General features: G+C 35.9%; 1 protein-coding gene across 1 annotated transcript; it reads right to left on the bottom strand.

Annotated features, from left to right (window-relative positions):
• Positions 1-315: 315 nt before the first annotated feature.
• LOC135217973 (uncharacterized) lies at positions 316-23,053 on the bottom strand. Its single transcript, XM_064254095.1, has 2 exons — positions 22,960-23,053; positions 316-2,713 (listed from the first exon to the last, which is right to left on the bottom strand). The coding sequence occupies exons 1-2, from the start codon at positions 23,018-23,020 to the stop codon at positions 945-947; spliced, it is 1,830 nt and encodes a 609-aa protein (XP_064110165.1). The 5' UTR covers positions 23,021-23,053; the 3' UTR covers positions 316-944.
• Positions 23,054-25,543: the final 2,490 nt, after the last annotated feature.

Genomic DNA, 25,543 nt, shown 5'->3' with positions numbered 1-25,543 from the left:
TATATACTTAAATTATATAATTATATATATAATATAATATATTTATTATTTTATATATAATAAGTATATTATATTATATTATTTTATTATTTAACCACACACATATATATATATATATACTATCTATATATATATATATATATATATATATATATATATATATTATATTATGTATATATAGATTTTATATATATATATATATATCTATTACTTATTATATATTATATATATAATTTATTATATATATATATATATATATATATATATATATATATATATATATATATAATTTTTAATATCAGGTGCTTACCAGGTTCTTTAAACTTGCGACCAGTGTCTATTGATTAGAGCCAAATTTTCCAGAACAAGCATTCACAGTCTCCTATTATTAACTGCTCTGTTTTAGCAACTTATAACTTTTGATACCTTAACAGAACAATCATTTCATATTGCCTAGAAATACTTTGATTGAATATATTCATTTATACCTGACAAGGGTTTAGGAATATACAGTGGCGACTGTTTTTCGGTGAGAGTATTTAGTATTTTTGGAGGAAAAGTTACTTTCATTGTTGTAATCGCATATAGTCAGCCGCAATTTCTAATATGCTTTAATGCCCCCAGACTAGAAACGATCCCATGAAAGTTCTAAGGTACCATTCCCAAGAATTTGAATCATGTCATTTACCTAGCATTTACCTTCCTTTTTAATATCATAATATATTGTTAGTTTCTGAAAAACTTAAAGATTGGTTACTTTTATATTACTGAAGGCGGAAACATTTTTTTTAACTGTCGTCTGGCTTCGATCATTTTTAGCTACCTTAAACTCGCAACGTTTCCATACTTTTCTACCACTAAAAATTTTTTTTTTTCATTGTCGTCTGGTTCCAACTGTTTGTTATTCAAGAGTATGCTACACATTTTACAGCATGTCAGTGCAGTTAAACTATTTGCAGGTCCCAGTTATTTATCGTTATTTGGTCATTTAAATGATTAATTTCTTCATCTGTCACGTCCCAACTATCGAAGTGGCCAAGCAATTTAAGGCGGGGACAGCATTCAATGAGGACATTTGCGGAGTCGAGCGAAAGCAAACAGTTAAGGTGACTGCAGAGGTTATATTTGTAAAGGGACTCGGCTGTAAAACTCTCCAGATTGGGCATCAAAGGTGCTAAACTCACGATAAGCTCGTCTCGAAATTCGTCGACAACATAGTTTCTGTCATCTGTTAATGTAATGGACACGTTTACCAAATTAGGAGCTCCTTTGACTAGTGAACGAAAGGCTGTGTATTCAATGAAACTTGCCTTTATCAACGTAAAAGACTTGAGTGCTGGCAGCTTCAAAGAAAACCCCTCGTGGTGCTCTTGCCCCACTTGGAATGTTGAGTGACGCAGAGTTAAATTTCGGATTTGGATTCGACCGCGGGTGATTGCAAAGAGAATTGGCCAACTTATCTGGAAGTCCAGATGTATATCTAAGGTATCTAAGTATTTAAAAGTTCTAATGTTGTCATGGAAATCCGGTTGTTGAATTTTAAGTGCTCTGATATCGAGGAAAGCATTTGTTATCTCTTTCGTAATCGTTTGTGAAACTATAATTTCTAGGCTATTCAAAGAAGGGAGAATTTTTTTTAGATAAGACATGTCAGGCATTGGCCTCCTATTATAATTATCTATGTCACTTAAATGCTTAAGTTTAAGAGCCAAGGGTGACTTTTTCTCATTTTTAAGCATATGTAGTGAAACCAACATTGGCGCTCCGGTAATGGACTCAAGTTGTTTCAATGAACATAAAGCACCCATCATGTGTTTGGCTAAGAGACCATCTTCATCGTCTAATCTAGGTAGGACAAGTGTCTGAAGCTTGTAGCAACCAGGAGGCTTCGTGCCAGTGAAATCTCCAGGTGCTCTGTCATAAAGTGCTGCAAGAGCGTTAACCAACTCCCTTTCTTTTCGGGCATATTCTGGGTCCTCTTTGACATCGTTCATGGCAACTGTCTCATCACACTCGCACGCTAATTCTAAATGCCGAAGGTTATGACAATGGCGTCCTAATATTTTGATGAGCTCCCCGCAGACAAGATGGGGCCACCTGATGTGAGTTAAACACTCTAGCTTGTGAGCACTTGAAGCAAACAGTGCTACAAACATATTCTCTACCACACTAGCATCAATACTACTCAGATCTTTTGGATTTTGGTTGTTTAATCTACATGTTGACACCCACTTCATACAGTGGTGCACCACCGACGTCATATCGAGTCTCTTGAGCTCGGCTGAAAATAGTGTATCCATAGCATATCCAAGAGCGACACCTAGTTTTTGAACTGCTGAACCAAACTTGTAATTTTCTTTTTGAGATTCGTGTCCTTTCTTCAACATCGTAATCATTTCAGTCACAAGCAGTATAACGGGGTGAAACATAATCCATTGCTTTCCTTTTGGCATACCTTTATTTATGTATTCTTGGAGCTTAGTGATCTGGCTGAGAGGATTGCTCGTCAGAAGGCTTTCTGCAATTGCTAGTCTGGACGCTTTCTTGCTGCTGCTGCTGCTGCTCTGCTTCTTAGAACGGTTTGCTATACGTTTTGCAGGACCAGTTAGACCTCCTCCTGCAGCTTTCACAAATGCATATGCCACAGTTGAAGCAAGGGCCTCCATGCATATTGATTTCAGCAATGGCACTGGCTTCAGTGGAGGCATTGTTTCTGCAAGATAACAAGAGAATAAAACAAGTTACAGCATGCTACAATTACATTTTGTTTTCTTTCTGATATCTCAAAGACTGATTAAACATTCGCCTTCTATTACTAGCAGTTTTAATTAACTCTAGTGCTTGATTTTCAAATGAAACGTCATTGTGTTAAAAAAGTAACATTATTATGCACCAAACGGGAAGCCAAAATTACAAAAATATTTGGTAATCCATGTATACGTACATCCCATTGGAACTTAATCAGTAATTTAAGAAAATCTAAGGATTCCATGAGAATAACGAATTTGTCAGACTTTCGTCAGATTCAGATATGAGTAGATACATTTGGCGAGTGAAGCAAATTGAATAAAAGTATCCAACTCAGAAATGACGCTTGTGAAGTTGGTGTTCTTTGGTATACAACAACTTAACCAAGCAAGGTGAAGAGGCTCATTGACTAATTTGTTTAGACATATAGTATACAATGTACATACTATGCATGCACTCAGTCAGGCACTGTATGCCAATGTACAGAAAAAATAAGAGATTAAAGCAATAGAAATATATGAAATAGAAGGTAGCTCAGTAAAAAAAAATCACGACTGAGTTCACCTCAAAAAGCCAACAAAATTTCAAGTTTCTACTTTGCTGTCAAAGTATACCTGCACATTGATCATCTCGCTGTTATGTACATCTAAGTTACAGTATGAAGCAATACATGAGTATTGCATGAAGTGGCTTTTTCGACGACATGATATCAGAAATTCAAAGTTGCGTATTAACAAGGGATACCTGTGAGTACCTAAGAAATTACAAATTTTGCTAGTCATTTTATTCCAAAATTACAAAAATCTTGTTTTCATAGTTCATTACAAAACTGATTAAGTGTTGATTTTGTTCTTGATATATATACAATTATTCGTTCTCAAAAGGAGTACCTACCTGTCACGTATATCCTCCCCCTAATTTCACTCTTCATTTCACATATAGTAGGACTGTGTGCCCATATAAACATTCCAGTCAGTCTCATTCTTTTTGGTTGCTTACTCTTCGCTTTTACAGTAAACTGATCGGCGTTTGAGCAACTGTTTCCCTAGTTCTGTGGCCAATTCAGGGTTTCTTTCTATCTCGTTTGCTTCCACCAAATCTTTTCGCATTCAGCTCTACCTGTAATAAGTTATTTTTTCGTTCCATCTTTTTCTTATGTCGAAATGTTCCATCTATTCAGTTTTAACTTTATGTTCCAAAGTTTTACAGATTACAAAAACTATTAATAGTTGTTTACTCATACTGTCAGGTTCTGTGCTGCTGTTCAAATCTCATATTTTTTAGTATCTGTCAAGAATTTTTTTTTTATCTTTTGAACACCCAAAAGATGGAAATTTAAACAAAACTCCGGGAAAGATTTGTTGAAGTGGAATTAAATGAGTTTTTGAGAGGGATCTTATAATCTGTTGTCAGCTTATGAAACCACTTTTTTTTTTATCCCGCATAGCCTGTTAATAAAGAGCTTAGCAGAAAATTCTCTAAATATATAAAAAAACAATAAAAACTTGGGCAAGAACGCGATATATTGTTGGACCCTAAAAGATATTTTCATGGGCTGTAAGAACGCTTGTGCCAGTTAAAAAAGTCATTTTTTGTCAGAAAAGTAGTAAGTGTGCCCCCATACGTATAATTAATCTCAGCCTGTACTTCACTTCAACTTTTCGCCCTTCCCTTCTCCTTCTCTTTCCTCCAATTTTCCCCCTGTCATTGCAGTGGCGATAGCCCCCTAACCACCCCACCATCTTCGTTCCCACCTATAGCTTCACATCCAATCCAGATTTCCATTATGCATTGCCAAAGATTAAGAGGAACAGTTTTTTTTATATCATTGATCAAAGCCGTATCTGATAAAAGGAAAAAGGAAATCCACCTATTTCAACATAGTAAGACAAGTACACAAAGTATGTAACGGGAAGAATGGCCTCGCTTTTAGTTATATGAAAGGACAAGATGAAAATTAACCAAAATCTGAAAAAATGATTCCAGGTAGATAAGAACCCAAGAAGGTTTTAGTGTCTAAAGTGAAGAAAAGCAATCATGCTGGAATCGAACACTTGAGCTGTTAAGGACAAAGCTGTCACTTTGGAAGGGATATCAAAATTTTGAAGGATCTCTACTCAATGCGAGGGTCAAAAACTCGAAGGCTGGTGGATGTGCAAAGTAGGAGAATTGGCAGGTTGCTGACTTTTTCCTCCTCTTCCAGTACACATGCAGGGTGACTAATCCTGCCCCATTCTGATTGGGACAAAATTCAAGAGAACAAACTATGCCAGGTTGTCAAAGTCCTTCCATAGTTTGGTTCCAAGGTCTTGCATGTGTAAATGACCGTAGTCTCTGGGGAATTCTGGTCCTATGGGGACTTTCCCATTTCCTCCCAAGGCATTGGGAGGCCATGTATCTTCTTCCTTGCATTCTCAATCATCTGTTTCTGTGATTAAGGCTACAATTAAACGAAAAATGGATTCTGAGTTATTAACTAACCCTCCAGGGCCTTCTCCTATTGCCTCTGTTCCTCCAGATCCACCCTTTGATCCTGCGCCTGATGACCACAGCCCAACCTCTACACTTGGCTTGCGAAAGATTATGCAAATGACATCTCCAAGAGTAAATCGGCGCAATGAATGTGCAACATTTCAGAGTATTGCATATTGAGGAGCTACCAGTTGAATATGACTATGAAACCTCTACTACTTTGAGTACCTTTGACCCATTAACGGAAATTGGAATGAACTATCTTGAAATAGAAGTTAAGTCGGAAGCTTGGGCTTCTTTTAAAAAGCATGAAGGTACTTTCATAGTCAGCTGCAATAATAAGACACTAGAAATATGCCAATCTGCCATGGAGGAAGTTTGACTGACAAAACTCCTAAAAATATGGATGTCTACATACCTTGTGAATGGGCTGTAGATAGGCCTCGGAGCCAACAGAAGAACATTCCAGTAAGGACTGGTAGCAACAACAACAAAGGAATATAGATATAACTAATATAAATTCAGTACCTCCAGAAGAAGGCAGGAAGAATAAGGAATGGTGAGATATCTCCATTTGGTAAAGGAAAATTCTTATTCATGCAAAATAAAAAGACACAGGCACCGATGTTAGTTTGATGCAGGTTAATGATAATGAAATGCTGAAAGAGATCAGACCCCACATGAACTTCAGTTATGTGAAAGGGGTCATCTTTGACAAAGACCTGTATAAATTCACAGAAGATGAAACCCTAGAAATGAGCCCACCATCAGTATATAAGGTGAAAAGGATATCTAGTGCAAACTTGATCATTTTGGACATTCGAGGACCCAAATGTGCCATCCCACATGTGAAAATGAAAGACTGAGAGTAAGACCCTTCTACCCAAAACCTATGCAATGTTAAAACTGCATCAGTTTCGGCCACTCATCAAGAGTGAGAAAAACTCTCAAGTTTATATTAATTAATACTTAGTAGCTGAACATGGTTTATGACCTCAAGCCCCATATTTGTTAATTGTCACTTGGATCACAAATCCAATGACAAAAATGTGAAGAATTTAAGCTTGAGCAAGGAACAATAAGTAAAGCATATGCTGAGCACATTAGCATAGATAATGCAAAACGGCAAATGGGGCAAGCTAGGAGGTATGCTAGAGCTCTAAATCCCTTGCCCCTTAATACTACAAGGGATCCAGTCATTACAGGAGCTTCTCCCTTTGTAGCAGTTGCTCCATGTCCTATGGCAGAGGCCCAGCCCTCTGGCTCAGGCGCTAGGCCTGGCAACGCAACAGCACACTCCTCAACAGGAGTTAAGTCATCTCCTAGGTAGATAAATCACCAGCTGGTGAAGAAAATCTACCTTTATCTTTACCGTATCCCACAGTACGTGAAGCATCACAGATAGATTCTCTGCTCCAAAAAATGGAATCCGATGAAAGTTAAATACAGAAGAGAGAAAGAACTCCATCTTTCACCCCCCCCCCCCCACCCCCCCCCCCCCCCCCCCGCTCCCCCTCCATCTCCCCACATCCAAAAGAAAAATAATGATAATCTTGAACTGGCACTTCAGTGAGACCAGAGGAGTCTAGTATTTTGAGTAATAAAAGCACAGTAGCAAAGATCCATCCTGATCCTAAAATTAATAGCAAAATAGAAAATAATAAACAAATTCAACATCCCAAAGAAACAAAATCTAACAAGGAAAAGGACTAAAAAAACTTTAACAAAAATAATGTCAATCTTACAGTGGAACTGTCAGGGTATCATTTCAGGTGCCGAACAAATCAAAACACTAAATTACACTTTCTACAGATCTCCTCCACAACCAGGAGAAAGAGTTCAAGGAACCACAGGTTTTATTATCCAAGAATCTGTAATATGCAGCACCATCCAACTTGACACAATACTTCAGGCTTGTGCTGTACAAATTCATATTTATAAAACGATCACTCTGTTCTCTAAATTGGAAGATCTAGTATATGACATGTCTGGTAACAACAGGCAGTGAGACATCTCTTACCTTCAATGCCAAAATTAACCAATCGCCATCCCCATTCATATTAACGGGCGATTTTAATGTAAAACATACTCTTTTGGGCGCTTAATGCATGTATAAAAGGCACTGGATATATGTATAAATAGACACACTAAAGTGGAAACAAGTAAGGTCAATAACCTGAGTGACTAGTGGCGACGTGACAATCGTTCAACTTCAAGTGTTAGTTGAGACGTGCGAAACGGCGAATTCCTTAAATCACTTGCATAGGACAAATTTTCGTAAACATACCCGGCCACATAGAAGAGATCGCAGACGCGCAAATGGCCTGAATAAGCGGAATGTACAAGTGCATGTGAAATGGAAAATGCACGTACACCGGAGGAGACATGCATGCGTACGTTCGTGTGTCTATTTGTATGCGCGCATTTTTACGTCTGTTAGAAGTCAAGGAACGAGATAAAATCTCTGGTATGGTAATTAATGGGGGAATTATATGACAGACATTCAGTGTGAAACCCATAGGAGGTGCTTGGAGTTCCACGTAGATAAGGTATAGTGAAAGAGAAAGTTTGGAACTTTTTAGGAACTGTGAACGGCGAAGTGCAGAGAACAATGAAAGACTTATAAAACTTTTTATCCATTGCACTCGTGATGTATCTCAGCATTTTATAATTATGGTTCTTTCTTTCAGCTGGATTCGATTGTTGCTACCTAATAATGAATTCTCTAGACTTTTATCTGACGTTTATTGATAAGACTCATAGAGTCATTTGACAATGGGGATATGGTTATGCAAGGTAGTAATAGTACTTTGGTGATTTTTGGGATCCTTTATTTCATTTTATCCAATATGACTACGTAGAAGAGAAATGGTGTTTTAATTATCTTTGAGGATTTCTTTAATCAACTTTATTTCATTTTTCATGTTAGTTATTTTGTGTAGTGAGAGTTTCAATTCGCCTTAGATTCATGATTGACTTTCAGCTAGCTACAGGGAAGCCAGGCGATGGGAATCAACAAAGGTAGGTCTCGCTATCAATTAGGAGTTCTCTCCTTTTAGCTAAATGGGGTCATTTAACCCCATAACATATGTTATAGATTGGGTAACATTATGGAGCAGTTACATGACAGTAACAATATAGTTTTATTGAACAATGAATCACCAACAAGTATGAAGTATACCATAATTCCTCTTCTGCCATCGATTTAATTATGGTATGTCCTCGGCTCTTGCACTAGAATACCAGTGGTCAGTAAAGTAGGGACCTGTAATACTTCATCCCCATATCTCCCAAAGTGGAAAATAGATGAATCAGAGTGAAGTTCATATGAAAGATTAACACACATTGAAAAGAATTCTAAGGACTTCCTTTCTCCAATTTAAGCCTTTTAGCACTTTACTGAAGTGGTACTAGATAGTTCAGACAAATGTATACCTAGAAATGCAGGTTTGCAACGGCGTCTAGCTGTTCCTTGGTGGAATAAGATATGTGCAGTTGCTAAGAAAGTCACAAGAACGTACTTTCGTAGATATTTAAAATTAAGCTGTGAAGCAAACAAAAGAGCTTATGCCAGAGATTGAGCAAAGCAGAGAAGAACAATAAAAAAATGCTAAGAGACTATCATGGATACAGTGCATCTCGGAGGTTTCAGCTAAATCTCCATCCAGCCAAATCTGGAATAAGATCTTTAAATAGCAAGGTAAATATACTCCAGACTCACTGCCTATACTAAAGATGGAGAATGGATATATATCTGATCCTGAAGAAATAGCAGAGATATTTGGCAAGCACTTTACCAAGTTTCTAGTGCAACACCGTACTCTCCTGAATTTCAGAAAATCTGAAATTCTACATCAAAAGTTTTGCCTTAATCCAGAGGCTTTCAATATATCTTTCACCATGGACGAGATGCTGAATGCTTTAGCCAATTCATCATCAAGGGTCCCCGGGGAGGATAATACAGAGTTATAGGCCTATAGCTCTTACAAGCTATGTTTGTAAGCTACTTGAAAGTATGGTCTGGTATTTGGAAAGAAAAAATCTTTTATCCAATAGGCAATTTGGATTCAGAAAGAACAGAAGTAATATAGATCCACTATTAATGTTATCAAGGGAAATCCAAAATGCTTTTGCCATCCAGAATCAAGTCACTGGAACCTTCTTTGATAATGGAGACAGCTTACAATACCACTTGAAGGGATGCTATTCTGAACCAGTTGGCTTCTTTGGTAGGTGTTACCTTATTTGCAGTAGCAATCAACAGTCTGATGGATCACCTACTAACTGGGGTCGAATGATCATTATTTGTAGATGACTTTGCTATCTATTGCAGTGTATCTATTGCTTCAGAAGCTGCAAGGAAGGTTCAGGCTGCAAAATGGACAGATGCTAGGGGGGATTCAAGTTTTCTTCTCATTAAAAACAAAACCCATCAGATACGCATAAACAGGAAAAGCGAGGAGATTCTAATACTCTTCCTAGAAGACAATATTTTACCATATGAATATGAAGTTAAATTTCTGGGTGTGATATTTGATGAGAAACGTAACTTTGGCCCTCATGTAAATGACCTCGCCAACAGAATTAAACAGTCACTGAATATATTGAAGGTAATACGTTTTGATTGGGGTGCAGACCGAAAAAGTATGCTTAAGCATTATATATCTGTAAAATTTATGGATCTTCCTGTAAAAATAGCATGTAAAAAATAATCTCCGCCTTGTTGCAAATCACCTGCTGAGGAGAGAAGAAACATTTCCAATGAAGAAATGAGAAAGGAATTTCTTCATAATTGCCTCTAACACGGGGAGGGGCAAAACAGTTGCTCTTTCACCACCGAAGTACAGGATTGGTTGCCTCTCCTGTACATCCTCAAGGTATGAGGGTGAGCTTTTATTGGGTACCTGCTCTTGTGGGTACAGATGGGAATGAGAGAGCCACTGGTAAACTTCCCATGCTCTGATTTTAAGCAAATTATTCATATTTATATAAAAAGGAAGTGGAAATTTAGTTGGGATATCATAATTGGTAATATGAAGTTGAAGGCTATTCGACCTTCAGTAAACCATCTAGAGTGGAGGACTAGAATTACTTAAAAAGGCTACACTTAGGATATGCGCATGCTACGCATAAATACCTAATGCAAAGTGGATTAGGGAGACAGTCCCCAATTTGCAGTTTCTGTCAAGAAGTTTTAACAGTAAAGCATTTTTTAACTGACTGCCCAGTTTTTACTCAGGTCCATGAGTGAGGTACTTGCTGATAATTGCTTCTAAAGAAAATTGACATTTATTTCAGAATTTAGCTTAATGAGAGTTTACGGCTTCGTTTATTTATTTCGTATTGAAAGCTATATTTTAAAGCTATATTTTAAACATTTATCTTAATCTATCTTAATTCTAAGCGTTGAATGGCCTTAGTTGCTCCAGTGCTTGGCATATTTACCCAAAGTCTATAAATCAATCTATAAATAAGTCAACAAAAAAGGGACAAGTTTGGCATCAAACTCGTTCCGGAAACCATAATTAATCTTCAGTTAAATTATTATTGTTTAGACCTTACAAGAGAAGAAACTGTTGCAATATTTTGAAATAAGTTCACTATAACAGATCTGGAAGCTTGTAACTGACTGTATGATTAATTCAATTTGAGTAAGGAGTTTTGATGGTCATCAATTGTAAGATTTAAAGGCCTATTTTTTTCATTAGGTATCAAGTGTGCGTGCGTATCCTTTAAGCACTCATCCGTTTGAAAATAAATCAGTTAGACATGTGTACACGTGTGTGACAAGATCAGTAAATGTAAACAGTGCATGTACTTGTTTTCAGGAGAGGGACTTAGCTTAGGGAGATGTAGTTTTTCCGCTTTCATTAGTTATGCTGTCAACAACAGTGCTATTTTCTCCCTCCCTTTTAAGAAGCATTATGTTTTACAATCATTCTCTCGTCGGATATAGCCTTTACTCTTTTAATAAAATGCACCTTAGAGATAAACCTTTTCCCCACCGAAGGTTATAGATTTAAAACTGTAATTCAAACTAACCATGAAATTATTTTTAACCTTTCGCCCACTTACACCAAGGTCCTTACCATCGTGATCCAAAGTAATTGAAGATTATAGCAATATTATTTATCTCTTAGACTGAATACACTACTAGCACTTCACTGTTCCAAAAATGATAACATGTCATCCCAAGAAAGAGAGAGGAAAGAGAACGAGAATGGGCACTGCTAAAAATTTTGAATAATTCCTTTAGTGCACCACATGAGGTGCACTGTAGCAGTGCCCCCTACGAGGACTTTTTAGTTCACGAACGACTTTGAAATCGTGTAATTAATTATTTATAAATATATATACCGGGTTTTTCGAAATTAGAGCCCCCCCTCCACAGAACAAATGGAAAGTTATGAAGTTTTCTGCTATAGCCTATCTTCAAGTACATTATCTTAAGTTTCTATTAAGCTATTTTTCATTTTACATTTCTTGTATTTTCAGACAGTGATGGAGTTAGATACAGCCATGGCTAACGAATCCAGGCTATAATCTTCAGAGCGGCCAGGGATACTGGCGTATCCTTCATTTCACGTTCCTGGATAGCTAAATATATTAAAAGAAATTAATCCTCTTGTTAAAAGAAACTGGAACAAAAATCCATATGAATATCATCATGAAAAGAGTGAGAACCTTGTAAGGCCAGAAGTCCTTTCTCAGGAGTCAAAGACATCATAGCCGAGGCATTGGCTAGACCAAGAAACTCTTTATGAATATGGCGCTTGAACTAGAAACAAAAAGGGAAAGAAAAGAAGTTATAGTTATATCATGATTTGAAAAATTCTGGTATCAAGCTATTTCATGTTATCAGCAAGCCCAACATCACTCAGCATCAGAGAAGACCATGCATGGTTTTTTGGTTCCTATCTTAAAGATTGGGATGAAGCTGACTTTCTCCATGTTGCTGCATCAGATGAATTCTTCATTTACACAGTCAGGAAGCCAAATCATAAAAATGACATCATTTGGGCTGCAAAGTTGGATGATATCAGCGATGACGTGCGCTATTGCCAAGTTGTGAAATTTCCTGAATGCTTGGAAAAATTTTTCTGTTTCACAGCCAAATGATTAATGTGGATCATCAAAGAAAAAGGACAGTCATGGAATGGCAAATAGTTCAGAGGACCTGTGCTTACTGTTGGAGTATTTCCTTTACTCAAAGATCCTGAAAATGTGTTATCTGTTGAAGAAGTCACATTTTTGCATGATAAGACACCATGTTTCAAGGCTTTTCAGACACAGGAGCTGCTTCGAAACAGTGTTATCGATTTCTTCTCGTCAAGTGAATTTCCAGGTAGTTCCCCTGACTTTAATGTGTGTGAAAACATTGGTAGTATCTTAAAGGATCGTGTTGAAGCGCGTACAGTGAACTATGATGGTATACCAAGCCTCGACGACCTGTGAAGAGAGGTGACCGAAGTGCTCAGGAAAATGGAGTTTGAGTCTCAGCTTTTTTGCGATTTGCTGAAATCCTACCCCTAAAGAATGTAGGCTGTGGTACAGGCAAATGGAGGCCACACAAAATATTAAGTAGTACTCAGAGAGAAACTTAAATAAATACCTGTTCTGAATTACTTTTGCTTTTGTCCATATCAATTTTAGGTTATGCTGTTGGGGGGGCCCTCTAATTTTGAAATACCCTGTATTTAAATGAGTTTTTAAGATTACAAAGTGATTTTACCGCAGCCCTGATGACAGTCATAGATTTTTGAATCGTTGGTGCAAGTTAAAATACAATTTCCAGTCTTCTTGGTGCTATGTTCATTATAGCTATCTATCTATCTATTATATATATATATATATATATATATATATATATATATATATATATATATATATATGTGTGTGTGTGTGTGTGTGTGTGTGTGTGTATGTGTGTTGTGTGTATTATAATATATATATATTATATATATATATATATATATGTATGTATGATATAAATAAATATATATATATATATAGATATATATATAAAATTTTTAATATATAAATATATATATATATAAAGGAACTGTATTAAGTACACTTCAAATGAATCTTTAATATCAGAGAAATGTCCCATGGACTTTTGCTAATAAATTCGACTCTCCTTCCTAGTATGAATCACGATACCTTCAAAGGATTAACGTACTTCATATCCTGCCTTGGCGCGGACCATTTATCTGCCTTGATCATAAAGCACATCATATATTCTTATTACCGCTTGTGCTATTAAATAGTGTGCATTTCTGTGTATATACTACAAACAGTTCAGCCTGTAAGGAAATGGGGAACTCAGTTTATGATAAGCTTGCTAATTCACCAAGTTCTAGTGCTCTCCACATCAAAGGTCTTACTGAGGTCGAGAGGCTCATCTACAGATTATCCCCACTGGGAGTTTTTGATGTTTGCACCTCAATCTCTGACTGAGTAATTCTAGAGACTTATCCCTCTCATGTAAATAACTTCAGCACATCATATGGGGTCTGTTCCATTTACCATGAATAAGCCTGTATTTCATGCCGATGTGGTGGGTTTTATTTCGTTAGTTTCTACCATTAAGAGTTCTTAAAGTACTGTTTTGACTTGTAGAACTTTCTCTTTATTAACTCTTTCTACTTAGGGAATTCAACAACTTTTTTATGTAGATCTCAGATGCACAGTGTATTTGACTCCCGTTAATGTTTTACAATTTAGCGCATTTCGAGTTAACATACTCTGTTGTTAACCTTAGATACCCCGGGCATTTTTTAATGTTAGATTAATGTTGACTTCATCCAAAAAATCACGTGCCACACCTGTAATTCTATATTTTTAATTAACATACTTTGGTTAGCACTTTATCTGCGTTAATTTAAAATACCCCAAATATGTTTAACTTTTTTGGGATTTTATAGCCTATAGCAAAGACCAGCTAGCTTTCCAGCTAAGTCCTGTCTATTGATTACGTCACGACCATTCCTTGAAGCTGATTAGTAGGAAATAGTTTTGGAAAGTTGGTTAATCTATGGTTCTTTTCATCCTCATTTATTTTGCAATTGTTGTTTTACCGAACTAAAATACTTTGTGCTGATTATCAAAATGAAACTTTACATTATCCACTGAAATAAAATCATAATACACATCTCCCTAAAAATAAAAAATAAAAAAGACAGGAAAATTTGAATGAAGTCAGAAGTGTTCTGCGTTGTTGCAATGTTGTGTTTCGTAAATGAGGTTCACCTGAATGCACTTGAATCACTGGACAATGGTCAGTACCGTCTGATATTGTCAAGTGTTCACCGTTCTAAATTTAAATACCAAGACTTTCTCAGAGCTCTGCAGACTGGTATTTCATGTTGATTTCAAGAAACTTTAATACATTTGCATAGTCTTAAAATCGATTTCATTGGAATTGTTTACACATTCGGAGGGATGACAAGTAGTGAATGCACTTTATAAAATCAGAAGATACTATATGATAGGCTGTACAATTCATATTGAATATAAATTGCTGTGAATTTTCTTGAGGATATTAACTCCTTCCGAAATAATAGGATGATAAAATGATAACCACATTAATGTCAATGAGTAAAATTCAAAATCGTAGCTTTGGCAGCGGTTCTGCTGCCTTCCTCAGCGGGAGAGAGAGAGAGAGAGAGAGAAAGTGTTTATGTGTGTGTGTGTGTGTGTTTATGCAGTTAATATTAAGGAATCTGAAAAAAAAAATGTAGTAAACTGCACCCCTATGGATATGAATGATAGCCACGGCTCTCTCTCTCTCTCTCTCTCTCTCTCTCTCTCTCTCTCTCTCTCTCTCTGTGTGTGTTGTTAAGAGAATATTCTAGCGCAAACTATATTAATAAAGATCTCGATTAATTATAATCAAAACAACGACTAAATTTCAGTTAACAAGAATAGGCCGATAATTCTTTACGCTAGTATTTTATGAATAGGTCTATGTTTATTCTGCAATGTTAGAATACCATAAGAAAGTTTTTCGAAGACACTACAAGCACCATAACAGCAGCAACAAAAATAAGAATAACCACAATAAAACGGCTGAATATAAGATAGGCCTATTATCTAAACGTCATAATGCTGCGTAAACCGACAAAAAGACAGGACCTTATAGTCTACGTCATTTTTTATCATCCTATTATTTCGGAAGGAGTTAATGTCCTTAAAAAATTTCACAGCAATTTATATCCAATATGAATTGTACAGCCTATCATACTGTAACTTTTTTTTCTTTTTTTTTTTAAAGTTATCTTCTGGTTTTATAATGTGGTCACTGCTTGTCATCACTCCGAATGTGTAAACGATTCCAATGAAATCGATTTCAAGACTTTGTAAATGTAAATTTCCTGAAACCAATATGAAATATATACCAGTCTGCACAGCTCTGAGAAAGTCTTTGCGGTTAGATTTAGAATGACAAACACGCTTGACAATATCAGACAGTAATGACCATTGTGCAGTTATTCAAGTGCACCGATTCGAACGCACACATTCCCAAAGACACCTCAGGGCTCAGACGTCAGTATTCAGGTGAACCTCATTTACGAAACAACATTGCAACAACGCAGAACACTTACACTTATGACTTTATTTATACTTTAATGTATTTTACCATTTTTAGGGAGATGTGTATTATGATTTTATTTCATTTTGATAATCAGCACAACGTATTTTAGTTCGGTAAAACAACCATTGCAAAATAAATGAAGATGAAAAGAACCACAGATTAAACAACTTTTCGAAACTATATCCAACCAATCAGCTTCATGGAATGGTCGTGACCATAGAGGGTATATAGTATATACCTGGAGTTGTGAATGTGATCATAGATATAGAGTCCTCGATCTATGGTTGCGATCTCTATACCAGTACTACATAGTTCGGTGGTCTTCCAGCAGGGCATCGCTGCAAAGCCTTGCGGCCATTTTTAAAGGTCTGTAACATGCAAATTGAACGGGGATTAGTGCCATTGTGAATTTTATTTATCGTTAATGTTTAATGAGTGTGTTCAGCAAATTTTTAGGGTTCAGTGAGCAAGAGTTTAGTGACTGTTTATGAGTACCTAAGTGTTTAGTGAATGTACTATAGTTTAGGGTTTAGTGAATGTTTAGTGTGTAAGTACTCAGTGAATGTTTACTGAATGTTTAGGGTTTAGCGAATATTATTGAGTGTTTATTGTGTAGGTATTCAGTGACTGTTTACTGAGTATTTAGGGTTTTACTGAATGTTTAGTGTGTCAAGTGCATTCAGTGAATTTTCAGTGAGTTCTTGGGGTTTTAGTGAATGTTTTGTGAATGTTAATGAATGGTTAGTGTGTAAGTATTCAGTGCATGTATAGTGAATGTCTTGTGAATGTTGGTGTTTAGTGAATGTTTAGTGTGGAAGCATTCAGGGAGTGTTTAAGGTTTAATGAATGTGTAGTGTACGTGAGTGTTTAGGGTTTAGTGAAGGTTTAGTGCATAATAGTACGTGTTTAGTTAATGTTTAGTGTGTAAGCATTCAGTGAATGTTTAGTGAGTGTGTAGGGTTTAGTGAATGTTGGTGTTTAGAGAATATTTAGTGCGTAAGCATTCAGGGAATATACAAGTAAGTGTTTGGTCGAGTGTTAAGGCGTTAGTGAATGTTAGTGTTTATTAAATGCTTAGTGTGTAAGTATTCATTTAATGTTAGTGTTTATTAAATGCTTAGTGTGTAAGAATTCAGTGAATGTTTAGTGTTTAAGTATTCAGGGAATGTTTAGTGAGTGTTTATGTTTAGTTAATGTTGTGTGAATGTTTGTGTGTAGTGAGTTTTTAGTGAATGCCTTGTGAATGTTAGTGTTTAGTGTGTTTACTGAGTGTTTAGTGAATGTCTTATGAATCTTAAGTGTTCAGTGAATGCTTAGTGTGTAAGTTTTTATTGAGTGTTTAATGAGTGATGAGTGGATGGTCATTCACTGTTTAGTGTTTAATGAGTGTTTAGGAGTTTAATGAGCATTTAGGCTTTAGTGAGTATTTAGTGTTTAATGAGTGTTTACGATTTAGTGTAAAGTGATTGCTTAGTGTATAGTGAGTTCTTATTGAATGTTTAGTGTATAGTGAGTTTAGTGATCGTTTAGTGTTTAATTAATGTTTAGTGAATGTTTACTGAGTGTTTGAGGTATAGCGAGCATTTAGTGAGTGTTGGGTATTTAGTGAGTGTTTAGTGTTCTTGGGTGTGAGTGTATGTTAAGTATGTGTGTTCAGTGAGTGTATGTAAGAGTGAGTGTTTAGTGAGTGTACATTACTGTTTAGTTAGTGCTTAAGTGAGTGTATGCAAAGAGAGTCCTGTAATTTACAGGATCCATTTATGCTTGACATGCTTAGGCATTGTCCACAATGGGTGGAGTGCTTAGGGCAACCTTTTTCTTTAAGGTAATTTTTCTCTGTGGAATTGGGTCCAGTAATATGATAATAATAACAATAATAATATCAGCAACACTAATAATGAAAAAAAATAGTGAAAATAATAATATTAATAGTAATAATAATAATAAGATACTAATAATAGTAAAACTTTTCAAAATAATAATAGTAAAAATAATAATAATAATAGTAATAAAGTATAGTACTGTTGAGCTGGACCGAGACCTTTCAATATGGCCGCCCGAAGTCACACTCTCGGAGGGAGATTGCCACTCCAGTGATTGATGCTCAATGGTTGTGACGTAATCAGTAGGCGGTGCTTAGCTGCAAAGCTGGCTGGTCTTTGCTATAGTACCATTTAGAGGCTGCTTATGTTTTATTTTACATTTTCTTTGAAATGACGCAATCTTGATTACATTGTAGTATGTTGTAATGAAGTGAGGACCGAGTATTCGATGTTCATCGAAAAGAAGGCTACTTTGTAACTTCGTAACGATTGTTTTAACTTTCCTATCGTCAAAAGTTTTGTCATTTGTTCCAGTATTTTTTTGCGATATTTCACTGAAAGCACATAATATTGCGTTTACTCGTGCATTTTCAGAATCGTGAAATTGCTTCATATTGCAGAAACGATAATGTCGATATTTATATAATTCATTACTTTAATTGTTCTGTTACCCTTTTGAAAAAAGACAAATCTTGATTTCACAAAAGAGGACAAGCCCTCAATCACGTAATACATATTGCAAACTTATGCTGTATTTTCGTCAAATACGTAAGAAGTAAGAGAAAGAAATACGTAATTGATGAAAATGGTTAGATATTATGTAACCTCACATATGGAATTACTTTCCAAGTGGCTATACATGGTACTTTTTCTGATCTAGATACTGTTTTGTCATGATTTGCAATGAAAAACAGGGGTATTCAAAATCATTTTCAGATAATATGTAAAATAAAATAATTTTTTTCTTACTGTAGTACACTGCTTTAGGATAAAAATCCTCCCTTTTCCGGTAACTTATGCTAACCTCTTATAAATTGTTCTACTGCATGCAGTACAAATGCTAAGCCAGTTTCTACAACTCTTTTCTTGGAAATCGTTCTCAGGTATTTCAACAATTATCAAGAACAAATTCAGGTATCGTGGGATAATCCTTTGTAACCGTTATTCAATAATATTTTAGATTCGTAAAAGTATTTAATAGAACAATGTGTGGGTGTTCTTAAAGTGGTTGTGGAGAAATTCCATTTCTGTTTATGTTAAGATGAAGATCCCAGCAACACTGGTGGAGTCAAAACTGGACCATGAGCATCAATGTTGTCACAGTAAGCCCTGTGTTTGTGCGATCAAGTAAAGCCTCTGGAACATCAGCAGCCACAGTCATTGACGGTTAGTAAAGCTCAGCCCGCTGGAGTACACAAAAATCCGACACTTTGGCCCTTTATAACTCTGGAAATATTCAACCGAACGAGATGAAACTCAGACTTTAGAGGTTTCCCACTACGATCTCTAGTCGTGTCAAATTTCACCAAAATGCATTCAGCCGTTCCGGAGATCCAGTTATTGATGCGATTTGGTAGGTGGCGGGTGGGTGAGGGACCTAACACATCTGTGGAGCAATAACGATAAAAGATACGGCCGTGATGTTTAGTTTTCTGAAAGCTCGTATTCTAGAGGGGTGCCTTTCGGGATTTGTTTTTTGAAATTATGGAATATTAAAGTTACAGTATGCTATTCAAATTAGCCACCAAAATTTTAATTTCCTGATGTTCAGGCACGGACTGGTCACAACATTAGAAGAGACGCCGTTTTCATAATGTGTGTGAATAACAAGAATAGCAATTTAAGTGGTGTTAGTAGAAGCTGGCTGACTTACTGTCAATTAACTTAATTAAAAGTGATCAAACGTTGAATTTACCTACGCGGATTTCCTTTTTGCGAGCGATGACCTACCCTAAATAAAGAGCTTCAATAGTTAAAACGTTTTTGTACACGCATGTATAACACACACACACACACACACACATATATATATATATATATATATATATATATATATATATATATATGTATATATATATATATATATATATATACATCTATACATATATATATATATATATATATACACACACACATATATATATATATATATATATATATATATATATATATATATATATATATATATAATATATATATAAATTTATTTCGCCAGTCTTCTCGCTGTCCTCTTCATTATTAAACTTAAGCTCACCAGGAGCGAAAATCTTACAAGTTATATAAATATATATATATATATATATATATATATATATATATATATATATATATATGTGTGTGTGTGTGTGTGTGTGTGTGTGTATGTGTATAGCATACATATAAATATATATATATATATATATATATATATATATATATATATATATATATATATATATATATATAAATTGTATAATTATGCAGCAAATAAGCTGAGCTGACCATAATCACGGAGAAGCCACATAGGGCCAAGAAAACTATATCTAGAACCTAAAAACCCCGTTCCTTTGTTTCACATTTTTCTCGATCTAGGCCGTTGCCATTGTAAAACAAGGACTGAAATCGCAGGCAAAATGGCAATGAAACCACAAAAGGGGCAGTAAAGCCCTGCAAAAAGAGACAGATATGGAGGTCAGGGTATAGAGAGGAAGGGGCAGGTAGGGCGTAGGGATTTACTCCGTAACCTGATAACTTATGATGAAAGCGAAAAAGTAGAAGTAGGAGTCTTTTCTCAATCAGTAGAGAAAGCGAGTGCCATCATAATACGCACAACGCTAACCATACCTGAAGAGATGGGAACAGGCACTTCTTCAAGCAATACAATTTGAAGACATATAGCAAATGTTTCTACTCAGAAGGATGTGATCATATAAGCATAACGCTTCTTTGTGGGAAACGGTTTTATTAATTAATTTATTTATTTATTTATCTATTTATTCATTTTTCTGTTTTCGTCGTCGAGAATGATACAGACGGACTCATTCCGATTGTTGCTGTTGCTGTTTCGGCGTCTAGCGTCATGTTCAGCAGAAACCTGGGTCGGGTCACTGTTGGGTGGTACTGCAATGAGGCGCTCTTGCATACACCATTTTCACATCATCAGCTGAGGTGGTTCGCCCAAACCGAAGCCTTTTCAATATGCGTATTATAATGGCACTCACTTTCTATACTGAATGAGGGAAGACTCCTACTTCTATTTTTCTTTTCCATCATAATTAATCTGGGTGTGGAGTCAAGTCCTACACTCTACACCTTCCTCCAATGTATCCCCTGACCTCCATATCTGTCTCTCGTTGCTGGCTTGACTACCCCTTTTGTGATTTTATAACTTTTTTTGCCTATGACTGCTATAAGAGTCCTGTGTATCCAATATTTTCTGGCGGAACTTAAAAGCTCATTCAAGGACTTTGCAGCCATTAGGTACCAGAAGTTAGAGGATGACACGACCTCCACTAATTTTCCGTAGTTTAGATCAGTGTAGAGCGGTCATACGTTAGACTCTTGTGCCTTCTCCCATCGGGTGCTACTTAAGAAGGCAACATTAATTGGGCGTCATTTTTGTCGCCTGATTAGAAAGAATTATACAACTCTCTCTCTCTCTCTGTCCATGCGTTATTCCTGTTTTTGGGGGGAGGGTGATATATGATGGAATATGCTGTAATTAAACCTTTATGAACTCGCACAACAAATCAATAATTTCAGCGAGTAATACAGGAACATGTATCGTTATAGGGGAGGATTTATACAAAATATACACTTTAAATATCCTAACGATTTAAACGCACAGATGATATATGTTATTAAGAAAACTTCTCAAAAGAGGTTTTCTTAATAACATAGTAGACCTCAATAATTGAGTCTTTACATTTATTAAAAGGAGTTATTGCTATCGTTTATAGATTAAGTAGGCCTTACATAGGGGACTACAATATATATATATATATATATATATATATATATATATATATATATATATATAAGGTAAATGCCATGAGGGAAAATAAACAACAGAGTATCCGCGAGATCTTTCGACGTTCAAACATCATTTACTTAGCAGAAGAACATTGAATGTCGAAAGATCTCGCGATACTCCGTTGTTTATTTTCCCTCGTGGCATATACTATTATTTGTGGATTTATCACAGTCCTAACTTTCGTGATTCAGTTATACATATAAATATATATATATATATATATATATATATATATATATATATATATATATATATATATGTGTGTGTGTGTGTGTGTGTGTGTTTGTGTGTGTGTTTTTTTTCTCTTTCGAAGCATAGATTCCATTCCACAGTCCATATGCTTATAATGCACACAAGGACAGACTTACTGAAAGATAAAGAAGGAATATGGCACATTCCTGGTCTGGGATAAAGAGGGAACAACAACAAAGCGCATCAGCGTGAGGTGCATAACGCTATTTGCTCGACCAAAGGGCCTCTGACCTCCACGTCTGTCACACCTCCAGGTACTAATCAGACTTAACATGATACTTTTGTCGATCAGAGGAACAGCTGTGTCCTGAGTGGGTCACTGTCTTCGGGACATATATAGATGTATAAATAAACAGGCGAGGACACATGTTATTTTGGATGCATTTATGCAATAAATATTTAAAGTTCAAATATCTGTAGTTGTAAACACTTGAATGTCTGAGAATTTTATAGTCATTAAAAAAATTCACATTTGTATTAGACGATAGAATATATTTTCCAAGAACTGATTCTTTAATACTCAATCGCTAAAAAAATTTCATAATTTGATTTGCATGTAAACGCGCGTGAATAAGCGGTATTGTTGGTAATTCTTACCTGAAATAATAACGATAAGTTAAACAGCAATGTATATTTTACTTGATTTATCGGTATATTTGTTTCACGTGTGGTGCTTTCGGTATTGATTGTTAAGAAAAAATAAAAAATTGCTAAGTTCAATCTGCTTCACTATGTAACGCTAACTGCGTCAAAACTTGTAGAACTGGTCGATAGAAACAGAAAATCTTCGGGTTTCGGAATATACCGAGAAGGATACCTATTCTTTCCTTGTTTCTCTTTTCCTTATAAGACCTGCGAAATGAGAACGTCTTGTCTTTGTGCTGCCTAAGTAAGTTGATCGAGTCAGGAAACATCATGAAATGCGTTGTTATGTTTGAACCGTATGACCAGTTCACGTAATATATTGCTCCCCTGCAGATGAGCAAGCTCTGGCACTTAATGATTGACGTCTGTGTACACTACTCGTTAGACCGCACTCAACGCGATCTACTTACCTCTCACACTAATGCTTATATCAACAACTTGGCCTCGCTCACTCTTCTCACTCTCTTTCATTCAATCTGGCTCTCCACCCCACCAGTCCTGTCGCGTCCTTCCGTTGCCATGGTAACTGGACTAGGTGGCCTGATTGCTGCAGCTCTCGGCTCATTTAATTATTTCCATAATCTTGTCTTTCTCCGTATTTGGAATGTGAAAGATGGCCCGTCTTTCCTTTGTTCGTGCAGTAAACTAAATCGTGTTTTTTTTTATTGCAGAGACAGAATCATACGAAAGTTCATGACTTGCGTGTATATATATATATATATATATATATATATATATATATATATATATATATATATATATATATATATAGTGTGTGTGTGTGTGTATGTGTTATATATATATATATATATATATATATATATATATATATATATATATAACTTTTATTGCAGCTCAAAGCCATATACATGGGATATCAAAGTATGAACACTTACATACACAATCAAGATACATGAGATAGCATTATAAAAACTGATAAATCGGCAATATTCACACACACACACTGCTGAAGTAGTGTAAAAAAAAATAATTATCACAATTATGGTAATAACAGTAATAATATTGAGAATAGTAAATTAGAAAAACGTTAAAAATGATAACAGTTAGTGAACAGATTACAAATAATAAAATTCCAGCTAGGGATCTTAGGTGGTTACAGTAGTCAGGTCCAGAATGCTTAATATGAAAATTGAAAGTAGCAACACTCTACCATGATAATATTGACGGTAATAAGAATACTAATAACAATAAAAAGGAAATACCCTCAATAACAATAATCGTAGAAATATAATAATAGGGCAGATTCTGCTGATGACACTTTGCAAAAAAAGAGATTAAGGCATTAAGGGAACAAACGCCTCATTTTCCCATCTTTCCCACCATTTAGATCTTGCTTCACTGGTTGGGGTGCTCTTTATGAGCGAATTGCCGCTGTTTCTCACTCGGGTTATCACACTGGACGTTGTTCGCCTTGCAGTGATTTTTAAATTGTCTCCAGGCGATTTTTTGTGAATGTCTGTGTGGCGGAGTGGTACCGATGAATGTTTGTGAAGCGTCTCAGAATGACATTGTGAACAACCGTGATACGTCTCATGTCTCTCGGGTATGATTCGTCCACAGGGAACACATATACTGTAGCAAAACGAACGTAAGAGCAGCAGTTTCATGTTTCGGTGACTATCATGTTGCCAGTTGCACGTAGTTTACGACGCTTTTGTCCTGTGTCTTCCGCATCTTGTAGGTCGTCCATGATAATGTGACCCAAATACGGAAATTCGTGCACGAATTCCAGCCGATGATTTCCGAGGAAAATTTGTGGTTCTACAATATACCTAACCCTCAAGTTCCTACTACTGTGTGTACGTCGACGTTCATACATTATTCGGAAGATCCTGTGTTGCATTTCCTCTAATTCCTCCATGTCTTTTCAGTGATGTCTGCAGCTCTTATGTTAGCAAATAAAGTTGAGACCACAACTGTTAACTGTGCCAGAATGAAGAGGGGAAACAAAATGAAAGCTACTCTCAGCCCTGAAAGGGGTAAACAAAATCTTAGAACATCTCGACAAAATCGAAGGGAGAAACAAAGTCGTTGGACTTCTCAAACCACATCGGGGGCGAGGCAAAATCAAAACTGACCATTCCAATATAACTTTTGTAGCAATGTTCGACATGCTCTAGGACGAATCTGAACGATTACGGAAAGGGCATTTATCCTGCCCAGATCATTACAAGGCGCTGAACCGTGTTGGCATTGGTGATTTTCCCGTTTGGATGGCTCATAATAGCTAAGCTTTAGGGAGGAAAATTTAAACGCTGAATAAAAGATATGAGAGACCTTAGGAGCGGGGGAAAGGTTAGGATCACACGACTTTCATTCAATATATGAACAAAAGTAGTACTAAAGAGCCCGGCTTGTAGTCCAGAGGCTGAATGTTCACTGATAATTACCCAGACCCTTTGTTATAATCATAGGAAAATGAATTTAGAGCCATATGCGATTCCTTCCAGATAAATAATTGACGTGATATTTAAACATATTTTTCTCAGTTTTCTGTTTATAGCGTCTATTGAGGAACCTCGGGATGGGTTTACTAGCTTTTAACCATAATATAAACAAATATAAGTATTATGGGATTAGTCTACAGCCTACAGGCTCCCAAGCTCGTCCGTCATGCTTGCTCTGACTGACCTCCTTTGATTCTCTAGGACTATATATAGGTAGTACTACAGCAGTTGGATTTTCAGAAGTTTTTTCCAAGGAAGAAAACTTCTTCGGCTGTCAGCACCTTCAGTATCCGTTCAAGGTTTCCATTAACTATTCTGTTACACGATACGTGAATTTTACATAATTGCTTGATTTGATTTTCCTAGTACCCAGACATTTTTGTTTCTGAATGATTAGCTGCACCACTAACCTTTATTAATACAGCACAAAAACTCAATGCTAATGAGCCAAAATATGTAATGCGACATGTCTTTATACTTTTTTATAGATGAAGTGTTTTTTTTTTTTTTTTTCTTATCGGGCGCA

This window comes from Macrobrachium nipponense, chromosome 9 (assembly GCF_015104395.2).
Source record: "Macrobrachium nipponense isolate FS-2020 chromosome 9, ASM1510439v2, whole genome shotgun sequence".
Classification (NCBI taxonomy): Eukaryota; Metazoa; Arthropoda; class Malacostraca; order Decapoda; family Palaemonidae; genus Macrobrachium; species Macrobrachium nipponense.
This window is presented reverse-complemented; position numbering and strand designations above follow the sequence as displayed.